This window comes from Excalfactoria chinensis, chromosome 1 (assembly GCF_039878825.1).
Source record: "Excalfactoria chinensis isolate bCotChi1 chromosome 1, bCotChi1.hap2, whole genome shotgun sequence".
Lineage (NCBI taxonomy): Eukaryota > Metazoa > Chordata > Aves > Galliformes > Phasianidae > Excalfactoria > Excalfactoria chinensis.
In genome coordinates, this window is record NC_092825.1 from 67,297,090 (window position 1) to 67,316,860 (window position 19,771).

Sequence of the window (19,771 nt, forward strand, 5' to 3'; positions counted from 1 at the left end):
TTCTTCCTCAGAACTGAAACTGTTGAACGGAAAGTCAATTTTATAAGTAATAAGCATGGAGGCATTTTAAGCCAAGTACCTGAGCGCTATTGTTTCTGCAAAGTTTCTTGTAGACCTGATCAATAACTATGGATGCATGCTCAAAGCACTGGCTAAAAAGTTCGTATCTCCTTTTTTTCACCTCTTCAAATTCTTGCTTGGATATTCTGGCCTCCTTTCTGCTGCTCTCAAAAGCTATGGTAAAAAAAATCTAAAATTATTCCATAGTAAGTCTCTAAGATAATATACAGAAGAAAAAAGTGTACTGTGTCCCACAACAAGCATCAAGGAAAATACTACAGAAAACGATTCTAAGACACAAACAGCACACCAACATAATGAGTTTCCTCACAGACTTTAATTGGTGGCCTCCAAAATGAGAAAGTTACATATATTCAGTATGGTCTATGCCACATTGCTCTGAAGCAACAAAGTTTTTCTTTCTAATAATTTCTCTAGACAGCGTGACCTTACGCAGCACAAGCATTTACTGGTTACAGATTCAGAACTCCTTCAATTTGGTAGTATTTCAATGTCTGCAGTGCTCTTTGAGGACACTGGTAATTTTACGGTAATGCTTACATCTAAGATTCTGGACAACCTTTTAATTAAGAAAAACAATTAAGGTCAGTCATTGTAAGAAAATATTTCACAATGCCATTTGGCCAAATTACTTGTAACCACTTCTGCAAGGTGATTCTTTGCTAACCATTAAAAATGTGTTTCAATAAAATACTGCAGAGTATATGTTAATAAGTTGTTAACATATAGTTAAAAGACAACTGAGGATAAACACTTGAGCACGAGAAATACCTTAATAACTGAAAGCAGCAAAAAAAGCAGGACCAACACCATAAAAGGGAATTTTAATTAGGGAAGAACTTTCGAGGCCATTAAACAAATAATAAGGAAGACTCGGTGTTACCTTCTGTTGATTCTTGAAACTTGGTCCGAGCTACCTGTAATTTCTCTACTGCTCTCAGGTTTGGAACAGCTGTCTTCATTAAAACACTCTCTTTAGATTTTATTTCCTGCTGAATCTGGTTCAGGTGAGCCTCTATCTCCTTATCAGACTCTAGGTCCTAAAGAAATAAGCGATAACAAAAGAGAAAACAAAACAAAACAATCTCAGATCATAAAATTACTTTTAGGCCAAGACATTTCAATGTATACAACAAGCAGTCATGGTTTCTGGATAAGAACTATATGATGAATGGAGTACTATCTAGAAACAAAACTAAAAAAAACCCAACATCTAATACACCATATCCAGGGTCTTAGTTCACAGAATCAATCTACTAGCTCCTAAGCACTGTTTTACAAGTCCTTTGACAATAAAAAAAGTCTCTTCAGCCCAGATATCCGTCAAAGTTACAACACAGGAGGCAGCTCAGCTGTCTCCATTCCTTCATTTGCAAAGAAAACATTTCATTGTGGTTTACTGAAGAGTTTTGGGACTAGTTCAAATACCTCCTGGTTCTATGCCTAACATCAATAATTCATTTTAGCTATGATGGTTAGAAAGAAATATTTACACCCATGCATGTGCTAAGAAAACATGATTCTCATGGAATCACAGAGCTCTAAGACTCAGTTTCTGAAAATACAATGGAAAAGAAAATGATACAGTTTCCTCTCACCACTTCCAGTAGACAAACCCTATTTTCTGTATTTCCATGCTCTTCTTATGGTTTAGGTAAACTTTCAGTTACATGTAACAGAAAAGATATCTTACCTATCTAAGAACTTCATATGCTTGTGTCACGTACAATTGCAAAACCAAAACAAACACGTACAAACATTTCAGCTTACCAGTGTTTTTAAAATGTCCCATTTGTAGGCTAGGGTGAGGAATAAACAAATATTTTCAAGAAATGAAATATTTTACATAAAAATAAACTCAATGTGTGTTTATTTAAAATGAGATTACCTTCAGATCTTTAGGTAGGCTACTGTAGTCTATTTTAATTGCCTCTTCCCTTTCATAGATACCTGTAGTCTGAGTGTCTTCTGTTTCAGTTCCTATCTATAGGCAAAATGGACATTCCGGATCAGAGACAAAACGTCTAAATCATCTAAACAATACATTGAAAGGATGGAAAAAGAAGAGACAGTGATAGCAGGTTATGCGGTAAACATTTTCCTTTGCTTGACCCCTGTCCAAAATTGAGCTAGTAGTTAAGATGCTAAGATTCAAAGAAAATAAATGCAATTTTTATATGAGGATAGATGACCTGCCAATTTCAGTTTAATGCTAACATGAAAGCAGCAGTACTTTATCTGAAACATACTTATAGAATAATGTGCATACTGGAAGTATACCATTCATTCCTGATGGGAAATAATTTACTTTTCTGTGGTTTCATTCTTCTTTCAAGGAAAGGCTCTTTAGTGTGCAAGTCAAGGTGCATCTTTTATTCAACTGGCTTGAGAAAAATGAGTAACTTCAGTTCTGTTTTTCATTAGCAGAGTATCTTTTGGACCCCGTAAGCCTGGATTTCAAACAGCTAGTTTTCTTTAAATGAAATGCATGCCGTGCTGCATGTCATCATCAGTCCTTTTCCTACCAAGCTTCTCAGAAGCAAATATTACTGTCTACAAACACACACCTATTTAGACCTGTCCTCCAATGAAAGCACTTTTCTAAGGAGTGGGTTCAACAAGATTCCTTCTAACTTTATAGGCACAAATCCTTCAAAAGAAATAACTTCTTTCACAACAGGGGACAAAGAATAATTTCCCCACACAAAAGATATTGTTGCTGAAAGAGGGAAGACTGAGAAAAATAGTAATTTTCAATCACCTGGTATTAGGAATATTTCTATTTTAGCCTTTTTCTATTTCTGTGAATATCTACTTATATTGTAGTCAAAGGGAATTTGGACCATATTTATACTATGCATGAGTAATTAACCAAATATTATCTCAACCAACACATACGTCATATTTGTTTATGACTGACTTGATTCCTGTGCCCTCCTATACATATGTATCTAGAATACCATGCTATTTTGTACCACAATGATTTTACATGTTGAGCGGGAATGCATCATAAGCACATGCAAAAACTCTTGCAAACAACATCTCTGTCTTCAAAAATAAACAAAATCCTTCTTTTGAATGGATGAGGCTTGATCACACAAAACCAATTAATTTATCATTATTATTTAAGTCAACCAGCCCTGTAAAGAAAATAATACAATTAAATTCAAAGCTAAATAACGTCTCCTCCATGGCATCTATCTTTACTTATATAAAGTACCTCTACTTCACTGATGTCATCCAATGATCCAAACAGGAGATGTATTTTCAAGTCCTGTACCTTGCATTCTAGAAGCATATTATGTCTTCTTAATCTTTTATCTTCTAGAGAAGCTTCTATAGCTGCAGCTTCCTTTTGTAGCTTTGCAGCTTCCCTATGTACACAAAAGGCACAAAACCACTGAAGAACAGCAGCATCACTGCCATTAATATCTATAGTCATACAGCATGAAAGCATGTTATCTTTGTAATCTTCATTAAAATATAATGAAAACAGCACTAACTTTTTTCACTCCCTTCATGCCCTGTAATCACTGAGATGGACATGGGAACCATGCACTATACCTAGCATGCAAACTAAAGTTCTGTTGTTATGGACTAACTCTATTATATTGCAAGTGCTAATAGCAAGGATATAATCCCAACGTATTCCGAGTTCACACTATAGCATCCTTTCCAACTATAACAATTAACAACCAAGTTCTGTTCTGCTCAGCTTAGCATATAAGGAGATTTGATGCCTTTCAAGCTGTAATCAAGTATATTTTATCATTACTCCACTTGCAACAAATTCTTTTGATAGCATTAAGTTATTTAATGAGGCAGAGAGAAAACAATCTTGCGCTATTAATCTTAAACACTATAAAACTCATTAGTAGGCAGAAAAATTAAGGGCTCATTTTAAATTCTAAACATTTGTGCCAACATATACTTTTTTTTTCAAACATCACAAAAACTCCTGAACAAGATACAGTATTAAATTGAACTGCAAACCATCACTACAGCAGTTGATTTAAAAGAAAGGTAAGGACAAAACAGTGACCCTAAATTAATGTTAGTGTAAGCATCCAACACTTGAAGGAATCAGGAAAAAAACCACACTCATTAAATGAACTCAGATGAAAATATGAACAACCATCAAACAATGTATGCAGCAAAACACATCCAGAAGCATGCAACACCTTTTAACACGCCCCCCTCAAATCAAGCTGTAAACTAATATGTACTTATAAAAAGGTACTGATTTCTGATAAGAAATCACAAGAAGAACTAAACAGATAAACTATATAGAACAGCATATATTGTTATCGAATGGTCTCATGAAACATTCAGTTTACTTCTGGGAACCAATTATCAAGTTAGAAGCTCTTTTAGCTAAAGCATAGTGTACCAGCAAGTTACCACGTCTGTAATGATTTTTCATGAGACAACAGAACATAAGAAATTCAAAGATCTCATCACTAGAACTCCTTTAAAGAATATTACATGCATCATTTTTCCCAAGAGTGCAATAATTACCTAGTAAGAGTTAAAAAGGTTTTTCTCAACTCCTCTGTTTCACTTTGGGTTTTCATAATCTCAGATTTCTGAGCACTTAATCTATCCTTAAGATGCTCCTCCTCCTCCTCAATTTCCTTCACCCTTTTTAGATGTTTTTCCTCATCCTGCATAGAAATATCAATACATTTTTTTTAAAGCAAGATTTTAACCTTTTAACAAAAGACCTTTAACATACAAAGAGTTACACAGAGAGCTGAATTTTAAACCTCTTATAATACTTTCAAATGTGCTGCAGCATAGTCTGAAGCATACTGTGAAAAAGGCCAATATTAAATGTTAGAAGATCCAGTTGTTTTTTATATATAGGCAAGGCCAGCTCCAGATTTGTGCCTGCACCAGACCGTAACACCATCAAACAAGGCAGGGATCCTAGAACTCCTACAGCCTGTAGCCTACTCTCTTTTCCTCAGTTATTCCAGCAGCCTCCCAAAATTGTTCCCATCTGCTGTACTTGTATGAAATATTCAACATCATCTCACATAACCTGAAATCATGTAAACGAAATCATCACAACAAATCTCTGCAAAGAACAAAACACAAGTGGAAGAGCATCGTATGAGTTTACCCCCGTGTAAATCATACCACTGCTAAACTGCTAAAACTGAGGTGCAAAAATATAGTAAACTAGTAAATAGTAAATTAGTTGTTTTTATACTTGGTTATTTTATGCCTCCTAGTATTTATAAAGAACCTTAAAAATAAAAGCACATTTTATTTACTGTTTCACATAAAATATTCTGAAGAGTCCCAGTTACACGTAATTTTATCTGTTGTCACATGCTGCCTTTCTGTATGAACTGAAGACAGCTCTGTACATAAAGAGATCCCAATTTTACTTTCACTAAGTTTATTTGTAGTAATTATTAAGTATCTTTACACAACAGGTTATTCTGAGTTTAAAAGAGTGACATGTACCACATTTTTCTTTCTATACTTACAATGCTAACACTGAGCTAAGCACTAAAATTACTCTACAGAATTAACTATGTGTGACCGAATGCGCTCCTTCCTTTCATCCCCAGATATCTTCTATATGCATATATATATATTAGTTACCTTCTGTAGTCCAGTAATCTCAGATTCATCTTTATGAATAGTATCCCTTAGCTTGCTGACTGTATCTGTTATTTTCTGTAGATGCTCACGATTATATTCCAGCTGAACACTTAGTCGCGTCTTCTGATTTTCAAACTCCAATCTAGTCAAAGAACAATATTTCAAGCCAACACTTAAAAGACCTGATATTATCAGAAGACAGATTTTCAGCTATTTCTCTCTCTCTCTAGGAATACTTTTTTTCTACTAGATCACATGTATTTACATACATTTTGATCACTAATTTTACTATACCAAATCCCATGGTTATACTGGAACTTAAAAATACCATAGAAATTTTTCAACACATTTGTTATAAAAGATACATCAAGTGTTCAAATTCAAAACCAAATCTAACGCTAAGGGTTCCAGTATCTCAGTATAAGGGATATATCTGTAAGTGATTAAAATATGAACTGAGCACAAGCTGTGTATTTATCCAATGACTGCACTTCCAGCTCAGCCTTAGCAGTAAAGCCTTATCAGCAGACATATACAGTTATCTGAACATTACAAGGAACCTAGTTCAGTTGGGAGGTAGCAATTAGCCAGATCTTTTTAGGCCACTATCAACCATGTTCACCATCTCTTAATTAAGACCTGTATTTATTTTCTAGGGGTACAATGGTAGAAACTTCATCACGTTCTGCTGTAAGAAAACAGCAAAGTAAAACTAAAAGACTTTATATAAAGATTTCCTCTCAGGTGTTACTTTCTGACTCTCAGCTTTGATCTGGATATTGTTCCATCTGTTTTTCAGGCAATAAGGTTGCCAACATCAGCTTCAGGCTCTTTAGACCAAGGTTATCATACAATAACCTGAATTGAATGGGACCCGTAAGGGTCTCTGAGCCCAACTCCTGGCTACACAAGGGACCACACAAAATTTAAATCCTACGTCTGAGGGCACTGACAGTAAGAAGGTACTCCAGCATAGAGTTACAAGATCAGTGATAGCGAGTTAAGGTACATTGAAAAAAGTCTCCTTTCCTATAAAATGCACTATCATCTGTCTGAAAATACCCATGCAGCAAGCAGAGTATTCATTTTAACGTTATTCCTTTAAGATACATATTTGTGGTACTGTGACATGCACTTGTCTGAGTGGAATACCAGCTGAAGATTAAGATACCATTTTCCTTAGTAGTACATTTCTGTACCAAATCAGTGCATCTTACAATCAGTCCTCCTCTAAGATTTATGACCACGAGGAAGCCTTCATATCATCCTGAACTGCAACTTCTCATGTGAATTTAAGAAAACTGTTATTTATTTTTCTACAACAGTATAACCAAAATACTACATTTTACCTTCAAGTTTGTTGCAAAATGTCACTGGCTGTACTGCTTAGAAAATCCAAAATACAGCTGCACAACTGATAACTCATTATTGCAATGGTAACATAACATTTTCCATCTTTTTGTTTGTTTGTTTTAATGGTATGATGGAGCTACTCATCTACTAGTGTGCCTAATCTCATGCCTACACTGTTTTTACATTTTAATTACAAACACCACCTTCTCTTATCAATCTCTTCTTGCTTTTTCATGTGCTCTTGTTCATACACACGTATATTTTCAATGCCAATTTCTTCACAGAATTCCCGGAAAACAGCATCTTCAGCCTTTGAATAAATGGAAAAGGAGAAAATAGATGTTTATATTATTTTGCAAATCACAGAAGTAAAACGCTTAGATGATCATCTCATGTTACAGGCCAGGCTTTCAAAGGAAACAAACTCAGTAAGGAAAGAGAATCTATACTTGACATTTTCAAATAAGAGTTTCAGCACAAATGCCAAATACAAAGTGTATTATCTGCAAAACGTAACTTCCAAATAAACTCTTCCTGCAGCACCTGGTTGTCATAAAGGCAATTAAAATTATTACAGTATAACCAGCCTCCCTAGATTTGTCTGTGGTTCCCACTCACCTAAAGAAGTTAAATAATAAAGAAGACATTAATGAGCTTGTCATGGTTTATGCCGTAAACTGTTGACAGAGCTACATTAGGTTTCCTGATGCAGCTCCGTTCATTTTAATCCTTTCAAGTGACCCATAAATATTAAATGCTACATCTCATTTACAACAAAGCCATAGTAAATAAAAATAATTTAAAAAATACAACAGAACATCTGATTTTCTAACAATACAGCATACAGTTAGCAATAAAGGCACTGGACTGAACAAAATATAAGGACAAATTAACAGGGCACAAACCAACTTTGTATACATTGTTTTGTCTGGTCTGTAGGCTTGTTTAGCCTGATATCAAATTCTATAGCCAGTGAAGTCATACTGTTCTTAGGAAACTGATGGCCAGACTTTTTTGTTTTGTTGTTTCTTGTTTTCCCCCACTACAAGCAAACTTACCTGGATGTGGAATTCTTATGGCCAAAACACTAACAACTTTCTCAGTGCCTGCAGATGACTCACATCTACACTCCCCCATGTCCGTACCACAAGCAAGAAAGACAACACACAGTACTTTTGGTTTCTCTTCACGTACAAAATTTCACTCATAGATTAATTCAAGAAAGTTCCTTGCCTCTGACCCTCTCATGAGTCTGAATTACTGTACACCTCAGATAACTGCAGACAGTGGTGACAAATAGTCTATGGATCTACGTTTACCTAAGTATCTAGGTGCAGGGCTTTGAATTTCCCTGTTAAAACTACAGCATCACTCTTCAGCAGTCTCTACGAGAATCCCTAGTGTTTGACAAAAGTAATGAGAAAGGTGGCTTCCTTTTTTTTTCCTCATAAGGAACAGAGATGCCAGAATTCTAATAGAACACAGCGTGAAACTGCTTGTTTTGTCATATTAGGCACCTCACTGAATACCTTCAGTCTCTTCACAGTAACATACAAATTTGTCAGCTGTCTGTATGAACTGTTCTGGGGACTGTCTGAGGGAATGACAGGGAGCTGGGTTACAAGGTGGCAGAAGAGTCTACAGAAAGGACAGTCTGGAAATGTAACCTGCTAGATTGTGTAACATCTTAGAAAACTTTTCCTGTTGCTGATAAGAAGTGCAAAAGAGCAGGCTTTCACGTAGAAGTTACTGGGCAGAAAATCATAGAATGGCTTAGGTTGGAAGGGATCTTAACCATCACCATGCTCTTAACTCCCTGCTGCAGGCAGCACCACCAATAGATGAGCTGCTCAGAGCCTCACCCATACTGACCTTGAATGCCTCCTGGGATGGAGCATCCACAAGTACTTTGAGCACACCTGTTCCTGTCCTGACTAGGACAAAAGGACCTACCTCATTAATCTGCTTCTGAAAGTCTTCTATTTTTAATTTTCTTTGTACTACTCCTTCCTTTATCATATCATGCTGAGACTCCGTATTAACTAGCTCACTTTCCAGCTTTGACTTTTCCTACACAGAAGGGAAAAAACCAGTAACTTTTCTTAACAAGATGGTCGGCTTTCTAGAAGCTAACACAATTCTCAACCAGATTAACTGTTTGTCCAATTAAAAATACTAAATGTTATTTACTCACACATTGCTGATTCACCAATAGTTACAGTCTTAGTAAACAGTAGAACAAATTACACAAGCATCATTTAAAACCGCAGTTTGAGTTACACAGGTTTGAAGATTATTAAATGATAGACCAGACTTAGCAGAAATTCAAATTAATTTTAGAACTAACTTTAAAAAAGTTCATTGTAATTGTTTTTTAACTAATATATATATATATATATATGTATATATATGTTTTAGTAATTCTTTGGTTATAAATGCTGTATGTAAAACGAATCAGAGTAAAAAGCCTCCATAAGGAATTCATGTTTACTTCACTGGTAATTACAGCTTAGGTAAAATAAAAATACAATGATTAAGCATGAAAATTATCAAGTCTTGGTACTGCACCATATAGAGATTAGGAAGATGTTTCTTTTTAATAAGATCTAGTTCACTCTGTGAATATTTAAGTCGTGTCTGAGTTCCATGGCACTGAGCTTGCAACTGTTTCAAATCAGCCTCCTTGCGTTTGATCTTCATTAAGTCCTGGAAAATATTAGAGTGGGAACAGAGGAAAAAAAAACAAAAACAAAAACAAATAAAAACACTTAAAGAAAAGCATTATTTATTTGTAAACTGCTTGTTTTTCAAGTTTCATGCGCTATTTAATCTAACCTCAATGAGAAAGGCCATGTTGAAGGAAAACGCTGATAGCGCCAGTGACATTCAATAGTCATTCTGCACAGATTTATTTGTCAAAAGAAAGCATACACGTACAAATTCCTACTCTCTTCTCTGCCTCACACTAGAGTTACAGCAAATTTTATATTGACAGGTTTTGGTCTGTGATAATATTTTTATGTGGGTAGAATGTATTGACTTTTTTGTCTCCACAATTCAATAATATATATTTCAATTATATTCAATTATATATTGAATTATATATTCAATATAATTCAATTATAGAAAAGTCTCCAGGAACACAGTCCCTTTCCCTTGGAGAACCATCTATTAACTATGTTTGACTGGTTCTCAACCTTTGAGATATTTGAAGCAACACACAAGCCGAAGACAGGGACCAACAGCACCTTACTAAAAACTAAAAGATTATAAACAACTACTCTCTCCTCTTTGCTTCTTCCAGAAGTTTTGAGACTCATCCTCATTTTTCCCACAGCTAAATTAAAGTAAATGCACCTTCCTGCCTTTTGCAGTTAAGTGCGTTTTAAGAGGCCTACCTTCAACTCGGTAATCAATGTATCTCTTCTTTCTTTCATTGTATTTATTTCTTTTTCATCCCAACATCTAGCTTTAACTCTTAAATCACTAGATCCTCCAGAAATCACTCCAGATTTCTGAAATAATGTTCCATCAAGTGCCACTGTCTGCAAGTAAAAAAGAGAATTTTCCTTTATTCAGACAAGCCAAAGTATCCCGTGAAATAGAGCACCAAAATATGGTTGTTAAGAAAGTGACAAACGCATGTTAGCTGGAACTCCGTACTTCTACCCTGTTCCAAAATCTGTTAACATGAAATACACTAAGCCACAAAAAAACCTGCTGTTTCTTGGCACAGGTCACATTTTGGTATTATTACAACAGATCAAAAAGGGAAATGAAATGCTATCATTCCCCTGTGTTTAGGAAATTAATGAGGGATTTGTGTACATTGGCAGTGAAGGCTATAGCCAGGTCATAAAAGCAAAACAAGCAAGCTCATCTGTAAAAAGAAAACGTAAATTTCAGTAAAGAAAACGGAGTTTGGGGGGAGTTAATGTCAAGAAAACGTGACTTCACATTCATCTTCAACTTAGAGCTGCTTCAAACAGCATTTTTAAAAGGTTGAGTAAGAACATGAAAGTGCTCTATAGACAACAGAGATGGATAAAAAGAAAAAATGGCATAAAAAGAGAAAGAAACTGCCTCATCCATTTATAGTCTACATCTGCAACTGTCTAAAAGATTGAGATTCCCTCATCCTTCCTTCCACTTGTAAAGGACCGTCTCAAGAAATACATCTGGACACTAACATAATCAATTTATTTCCTTTCCTAGGGAAACATTTATATGTACCATAGAGAGGAAAAAGTAAACACGTGTAATACCTGGTGGTTTATGTGGGAGCAGTTTAAACAGCACACCATCACTTTATTGTTTTTCTGCAGTAGTCTGTGGGATGCTTACAGAAATATTATTTAAGTGGCATCAAGTACATAACACATGCAAGCAAATTGATCTTCTTACCGTCAATCTCACTGGTCCATCAAATGCTATTTGTCTTGCTTCTTTAACTGTTTCACAGACCAATCCATTCCCACTCACAAACTGAATCACTTTTTTCAGTGGAGGAAATGAAGTTTGCACAACATCCACTATCATTTTAGCTCCTTTTATCTCTCTCAGCCTCTCATTGATGGGCTTGACCTTTAAAGCAAATATGTACTGTTCAAAATTCATGTTATAATAGCAAACCATGTCCAAATCTCAGTGGTCTGGAAACAAGATACACAAATGAAAAGAATAGGTATCAACTGCTACGAGACTAGAAACATCTGTTTTGCATGTTCCATGTGCAGTACCAGTCCTGGAACTTATAAAATGACTCTTACAGTACATGATGTCTGCATACACTAAGACATGCAGCATGAGAAATAAACACAATGAGTTTAAGAGATCTGTATGCAGTAGCATGGCAACAATCTTGGCATCATGTAGACATGGTGAGATGGCTCACATGATCAGTGTGCTGCAATGGAGACACAGTCTTTTGAGGGTGGCCAGTTTGCGAATGTGAGCTGGAGCTGCCCTGTATGTGAGGAAACAGCTGCACTGCACAGAGCTCTGCTTGGAGATGAGCGAACTCTAAGACAGAGTTTTGGTAAGGACATGGAAAATAAAAAGAAAGAAGAGAAAGTACGTGTTACACTACAGCAGGTAACTGCAAAAGGACACTTTACCACAAAGACAAAGTAGATTAAGGCTGTTATCTGCTCAAAAAAGAAGAGGACGTGAGTAATTCAGGAGGCTCCTGAAGATCATTGACAACTTCCTTACAAAAAGCAAGGGAGAAGCCTAAGAGGAGTGGAGCCCTGCTGGACCTCATAATCACCAACAAGAAGAGCTTCACTGCTGACCTGCAGATAGAAGGCAACCTTGGTTGTAATGATCAAGAATGAGATAGGGGAACTCAGGAACCTAAGTGAACAGAGTAGGACAAAAAACAAGATCATGATGCTGGACTTCAACAAAACATATTTTGGTCCCTTCAAGGATCTGTTTGGAAGAGTCCCAAGGGACAAGACTCTGAATGGAAAAGTGGCCCACAAATGCTAGTTTATTATCAGAGATCACTCCCCCAAGAGTGGCCCATACCATCAAGCAGTAAGTCCAGCAAAAATGCCATGAAAGAACAAGTCGTTACTGGCAAAAGGAAAAAAGTAATAGTTAAAAAAAAAAAAAAGTGAGAAAAAGGAAACATACACATGATGGAAGCAGGAATGGATAATCTGGCAGGAAAAGAGGAACTGGACAAGCATGCAGATATGTTGTTAAGGAAGGCAAAGTACAAATGAAATTGAATCTGGTCATGGATGTCAAAAGAAGGGCTTCTGCCAGTATACAGATGACAAGAGGGAAAATGCAGTCGAATGCTGTATGTGACTTGGTGACACAGGATATGGAGAAGACCTCCCTAACCTCAGTCTTAACTATCTAGACAGACCTTTGGAAATGCCACCAGAAGAGAAGGCTGGAGCAAGACAAGATGTACCACTGTTGGAAAAAGATCAGGTCGAGGAATGCTAACACCATCTGGATGTGCAGAAGGAATCTGGGAGCCCTCAGGGGGTGCATCCACAAATGCTGAGGAAGCTGGCTGATGTCACTGCAAGACCACTCTCAATAAGCTTTGAACAGTGATGGTTACTGGGAGAAATGCCCAAGAACTCAAGAACACGTCACTCCAGTTGTCCAAAGGGTGCAAGGAGGAAGACCCACAAAACTACAGGCAGATCATCTGTGCCTCAAGCCCGGGGAAGGTGATCAAGCAACTGATCTCGGAAACCATTCATAAGCATATACATGAGAATGCAGTCATCAGGAGCAGTCAGCGCAGACTTGCCAGGTTCATCATATCAGACCAACCTGGTGACCCTCCACAAAATACCTGCCTGGTAGAAGAGGGGACAGCAGTGGATGTTGTCTGTCTAGACTTAAGTAAGGCTTTTGACACCTTCTCCCATAAGATTCTCATAGGTAAGCTATTGATGTATGGGTTGGTTGAGCAGACAGTACGGTGGATTGAAAACAGGTTAACTGCCAGGACTTGGAGGAATGACTGGCTGGCCAGATGGTCATGCATAGCTCCAGATGGACCTAGACAGACTAGACAGCTTAAGTACAAAGTCCTGTCCCTGTGGAGGAATTACCCTGTGCTCCAGTACAGTCTATGGGCCAACAAGAGAAAAAAAAATAGAGAAAAGCAGTCTGGCAGAAAAGAACAAGAGTCCTAGTAGACATGAAGTTGAACATAAGTCAGTAATGGGCCCTTGGAGAGAGGAAGGTTAACGGCATCTTAGGCTGAACTGGAAGCAATGTTGCCAGCAGGCTGAGGCAGGTGATCCTTCCCCTCTCCTCAGCACTGCTGAAGAGAAAACTGTCCAGGCCTGGGCTCTCCAGTAAAGGACATACAAGGAGTTTCTGAACAGAGTACAACAAAGGGATGCTAAGATGACTAAAGGGACTGGAACATCCTGCCTCAGAGGAAATGCTAAGACATCTTGGCTTGTTTAGGATGGAGAACAAACAGCTTGCGGCAGATATCACTTGCATGTACACATATCTGAAGGGAAGGTATAAAGACTACAGAATCATGGTGTTTTGTTTTGTTCTTGTGGTGCACAGCAACAAAACAAGAGGTAGCAGTCACAAACTGGAACACAGGATGTTTCACCAGAGAACATTTCTTTACTGTGTGGGTGACCACGACTGCCCAGAGAAGCTGTGGAGTCACTACCCTTGAAGATTTTCAGCAATCACTTGGGCAGCCTGCTGTAGTTGGCCCTGCTTGAGCAGGGTGGTTGTACAAGATGACATCCAAACTTAACTGGTTTGTGATACTAGTTCCACAGGCATAAAACATCTAAGTATATAGGTGGAAGATAGTATTACATTTTTCAAGCTATACAGTGGCTCTCAAAACATGCTGGCTTTCCCTCAGCACCTAAGCCTGCTTAAGTTAGCTTAAATGAGCCAGCATTAAAATTTACAAATGTATTAATTTGCTGATGATAGGAAAATTATACTTGCCTCAAGGTAATCCAAAGCAAGGAATGTTTCAGGTTCAGCTCGTTCTTGTTTTAGAAACTGAATGCAATCTCTCGCTGTTTTTTCAGTGGCAACAACAATAGCAGTCACATATTTGCTGAATACTTTGGTAACAGCAAGCTGATATTTCTTATGAATAGGATGGCACAGGTCAAGCAATCTTCCAAACTGAAAATAAAAGTATACAGAGAAATAAAAACTTAATTATAGATATATTGTGTGCCCCCAGTGGCGCAGTGGTATAAGCTGCTGCTTGCGGCACTGGAGGGCCCGGGTTCGAATCCCCCCTGTGGTGCAGGGGGTAGAAGTGCCACTTCACTACACAGGGGGCTCGAAACCCGGGAGTTGGACTCGATGATCTCTAAGGTCCCTTCCAACTCGCACGATACTATGATATCAACTAGTACTTCTGCATGCAAGATTTTGAAGTAGCAGAAGTAAAATGTATTACGTGTCTATAACCTGTGCTTTCATGCAATGGGTGTATGACAGAAAAATAGAAATTGTGAAGTCACCACATCAAACAGTAAAGCGTGCTTTCAAAATCTGAATGGATTTAATTCTTATCTAAGGTGACTGTTATTGCCTTACTTGGAATCTTTAGCAAGTAGTTTTAGAAATATGATATAATGACAACAGTAAAACTTGCTTAGCATCTTTCTTAGCACAAATGAAAGTACCTAGCATGTAAGACCTTTGACTGATGACATGGTCCTCAACACAAGGGCTGCTCCAAAACTAATGCCTCCTATCTTATTACATTAGCCCACAACATTGAGGTGGTTGCTGGCAGTAAAGGCTGAACCTTCCCACCAATATTCCGTTACATTTTGTTGTGGTGTGACTGATGGCAGCAAAGGAGCAGTCTAACATGGAAGTGCATATGAAGCAAAGGTGCACAGCTGAATTTCTCCACATGGAATAAGTTGCAACACTGACATCCACTGACGTTTATAGAGATCAAACAGTGGATGTGAGCACAGTGAGGCAGTGGGTGGCATGTTTCAGCAGTGGTAATAGTGACACAAAAGGCAAGCCACATCCTGGATATCTCTGCACAGGTGTCACACCATGAAATGAAGAGTATCTCTATCAGTTCAATCATATGAATCAGATAATGGTAGTGACTACGTTAAAAAATAACTGTTGTGCCTGAGAATTTGCTCTATCAAGTAATATTACTGTGCTTTTCCTATCTGTTGTAGGTTCTGTGGAAATAAATAGAAGGCATTATTTTCAGAGCAAGCTATGTAATTAGAACAGTTCACCGGAAAATGATAGCAAAAAAGGCACTTCTGCTTACTACTGCAGTTTCAACTTGAAAAAGAAATGTGTCTACTAGTAGCATGAAACCAGTTCAGCCTGCTTGTCTTGGACTGAATAATTAAAACATTCAAGACTATTTTGTCTCATATTGAGACGTGACCTCCATAAGCAAAATTAATTCCATGTGCATACTGATTCTGCAGAATGACAGTGTATCTCAGTAACCACTGATTATTTGCTGCAGATAAAAGCAAATTAAACTATGATCAGATATCACTGTGATAAAACAAATACCTACCACAAAAAATCACTTACAAGCCACAAGTATTCTTTCAAGTTTCACAAATATATTCATATTCACTACCATTCAACAACAACTTCAACCCATAATATGATCCTAGAACAACTTAATTTGCTGTATGTGCTCCCTAGAGATCTTTTGTTCTAATAATGAAACTTTAGATACAGTTGACCTTGCTCTGAAAGACTGAAGCCACGCACTAATACGCACTCTGACCATTGTAAGGAAATAAATATGGGCAGTCCAACCGAACATTCAAATAATAGTAACACTGCCAATCTACTGATGCAGGAATGATAAAAACTGAAATAAACTGTGATATTCATTTTGTTGATCAGTCAAATCAATGACAAGGCACTCACACAGCAGGATTTGCACTGCTGCATGGCTATTCCTGTACTTTAAACGTTCACCAACTACTAAAAGAATCTTTCAATAGAAGTGCACAAACTTTAATATTTTAGATCTAAGCATTTAGAAGCAGTAAGCCATTACTACCTTCACCTGTAAATTCAACTGACACTAAAATTCTCCCCAGTTCTGACTGAGTGGATTACAAGAAGGTGAAATCTGTCATGACCCTTTCAGCCCGAGACTTTAATTTGGACTGTATTCAGTCATCTGGAATTGATACGTCAGAGTGTAAGGAGCAGCTCAAAAGCAACGCTGCTACCTTACATGATGATGCTTCAACTTAACCATCTTCCATTTGTTTGAAGCCATTCTATTGGTGAGCACTCTTAAATTTGCAGCTCCTTCAAATCTGATCTCCCCTAGGCAAAACTCAGTCCAATTCCTGTCACCTGGCGTTTCAACACAAAAAGCTAGCAAAAACATACATGCAATCATGCCTGTGATTATTATTATTATTTTTTAATATCTAATGAACATGAATTGAAAAACCTGTGAAGCAGAATTGGAAACCAAATTTATCTCTTCAAAAAACACTCTTAACACAGTTTGAGAAGGTTGCAACAGAGAAGCAAATAATAATATTTTATGTTTTCATGCTAGCATAAAGAAACACAGATTTCACCTTATAAGCATTATTTTCAAAATGGGAACCCTAGGTTGTACGTCTCAAATGAGAATGAATGAGGATAGATACACAAAGATATACCTGGAGATCACCTATGCAATTGATTAGATGTATTAAAGAGGTGGAAACAACTCCAAGTAGTAATATCAGAAGTATCTTTAAAAGTGTCTATAAAATGGTTTAAATATTAAGTCATAAAACAATCTTGGTAAATTTTGAGGTCTTAAGAAAATGCAATATCAGTATCTACAAACCGTACACCGCTTCAAAGTAATTTCAGTAAATTATGGTATATACTAAGCAAAGACAAATCATGCAGGAAAATAAAAACCTGGACTGGGATCTGAGCAACATGATGTAACTATAGATGTCTCTGCAGGGGAGCCAGACTAGATGACCTTATGAAGTTCATTCCAACACAAATAATTCTATCATATTTTGCCAGGTGCACTTAAGCTGAAAATACCATACAGGACAGTCCAGTTCACTTTAGCTGCTTAGTCATGCTAAAGCATAGCTCTCTGTTTGTAATACTGAAATAAGGCATTTAAATAAGGTCATTCAATTACCACAGAATCTGGATACAGTCTTTTAAGACTTTCAACGATCTCTGCTCTCATTTGCTGACGCTTTCCCTCGTGGTAATCAATTCTGGCATTCTGTAGTTCACCAACTGTTTTGTTCAATTCTTCATTCACTTCAGCTATTCGTCTTGTTGAATTCTCCATTTCCTTAGCTAGCACTTCCTCCTTCTTTTTTTCTTCTGTCAATGACTCACTTCAAACAGAAGCAAAAACAGTAAAGCTATTTACTTTTTCAATTATACCAGCTTTCAGCTTATAAAATTGAAATAATTCTATGGTCACAGATTATATAAAAAATTACTGGTGAAGTGCACCACCCATACCCTCACTGTGCTAACATCCACTGTTTGGTCTCCATAAACCCTGCACAAACATCAGTGAATGTCAAGGGGTGTAATTTTTTCAGCATGAAGAAATTCCAACTCCACACCTTTGTTTCATACACACATCTGTGCCAGATGCTGTTTTGTCAGCATGTCCCTCTGCTGCCATCTGTTGCACAGCAACAAAACCTATCTGTATATTGGCAGGAAGGTTCAACCGCTGTTGCCATTCTACCATCTGCTTCCAATGTTGTGGGCCAATACAATAAAATAGCAGACCCTGCTTTTGGAGCAGCCCTCATGAAACAAGTCACTTACTGAGTTGCATTCTACAGTTTACACATCTTTTAAGGTTTCAAAGTTAAGTTCAAGTGAGAATATGTGGCTGTGTGTATATTAAAATGTACTATTTTACCTGATACTAATAAAAGTCCCGATACTATGAAACTAAAATGGCTGAAAATTCTCACGTATAAAGCACTTTGCACCTTTTCAAAGACTCTATTACCTACTTGATTAAAATAATTTTCTGCATCATAGTCACAATGGATTGGCTGCTCTCTGTTCATGACAGAACTCTGTTCAATACACAGACAGCATCACTAAATCAAAGCACATGTTGCAGATGCACAGAAGACAGGTTGAAAGAAATCTCCAAACATATCTACCCTGACTTCTTGCAGAACACATGGCTAACATAAAAGCTGGATCAGGTTGCTCACTGTAGAGCTTGCATCCTCTATTTCCAAAGAATGAAAACCATGCAGGAAACAGAGAGACAAGGAATAAGAATTGACATAAGTTTCTAATGCACAAGATTGATATTCACTCGTTTCTAAAGCAGCAGTACAGAACTGCTCTACTCTCTCACTGAGAATTTGTCCATTAACAGCTTCAAACTCTACCCACAGTGACATAATCTACACACCCACATACATAAGGAATAATAAAACTGTTTCAACCAATGAATGAGTCATCATAATTCCTAATATATACAATCATCATAAATTGAAGATAAAGTAATTGAAATATTAACATCACAGCAAAAAAAAAGAAAAAACACCTGAAAATACACAATATAAAAAAATCAGTTTTTCATTTTTAAACATACATGCATTTCTTCGTATATTCTTCCAACTTCTCTACTTTTTTTTTATACTCTTCTATCTGTTCCTCAGTCTGTACAATGGTTTCCTAGGCAATCACAAACAGATTGCGTTATAAAAACAAATGAAAAATACTAATTTTTTTTCAACAAGACACAAAGCTCTTAATTCAGTTTAAGCACTAAAATGTTACCTATTCTTCCTTTTACGGATCACATGCTAAAGAAACAGTATCTCATCAGTAGATAAGCCGCACCATGACCAACAAAATAATTTCACCTTACCAAGGATGCTACTGTATTTTTTGTGTTCAGCAACAGTTCAGATAATGCCTCATATCAAAGGAAACAATTTTAACACAGTAGTAGTGAATTACAGCTTTTAAAACAAACAACAAAAAAGATTCTCTTCTATTCAAAATGTTAATAAAAGCTTTACTCCAAAGAAGAACAAATGAAGTTGTATTAGCAAAACCAAACCAACAATGAGACAAGTCTTTTTAGTTACTTAAGCTGAATGGAAATCCATAAACTACAGCAAGTAAAAGAAAAACATAAAGTTACTTAAGTATTTTATTAAGTCATAACTTTAGAAATCCTCAAGACCTACCGTTTCCT

At 36.8% G+C, this 19,771-nt stretch overlaps 2 protein-coding genes across 2 annotated transcripts in view; one reads left to right on the forward strand and one right to left on the reverse strand.

Moving 5' to 3' along the window:
• RIBC2 (RIB43A domain with coiled-coils 2) overlaps positions 1-19,771 on the forward strand; it is a 52,593-nt gene that overhangs the window by 8,226 nt on the left and 24,596 nt on the right. The window contains exon 2 of the mRNA XM_072333814.1: positions 2,059-2,170. The gene's annotated coding sequence lies outside the window, so the exon portion shown is untranslated. The remainder of the gene's footprint in view (positions 1-2,058; positions 2,171-19,771) is intronic.
• The window catches only part of SMC1B (structural maintenance of chromosomes 1B), a 30,266-nt gene that overhangs the window by 1,688 nt on the left and 8,807 nt on the right, over positions 1-19,771 (reverse strand). Inside the window, exons 8-21 of the mRNA XM_072333801.1 lie at positions 19,160-19,242; positions 17,711-17,918; positions 14,518-14,703; positions 11,455-11,634; positions 10,449-10,595; positions 9,619-9,756; positions 9,004-9,120; positions 7,254-7,360; positions 5,698-5,839; positions 4,600-4,745; positions 3,302-3,455; positions 1,970-2,065; positions 965-1,121; positions 80-234 (exon numbers count right to left, since the gene is read on the reverse strand). Coding sequence (XP_072189902.1) covers positions 80-234; positions 965-1,121; positions 1,970-2,065; positions 3,302-3,455; positions 4,600-4,745; positions 5,698-5,839; positions 7,254-7,360; positions 9,004-9,120; positions 9,619-9,756; positions 10,449-10,595; positions 11,455-11,634; positions 14,518-14,703; positions 17,711-17,918; positions 19,160-19,242 — 2,016 coding nt within the window. The remainder of the gene's footprint in view (positions 1-79; positions 235-964; positions 1,122-1,969; positions 2,066-3,301; positions 3,456-4,599; positions 4,746-5,697; positions 5,840-7,253; positions 7,361-9,003; positions 9,121-9,618; positions 9,757-10,448; positions 10,596-11,454; positions 11,635-14,517; positions 14,704-17,710; positions 17,919-19,159; positions 19,243-19,771) is intronic.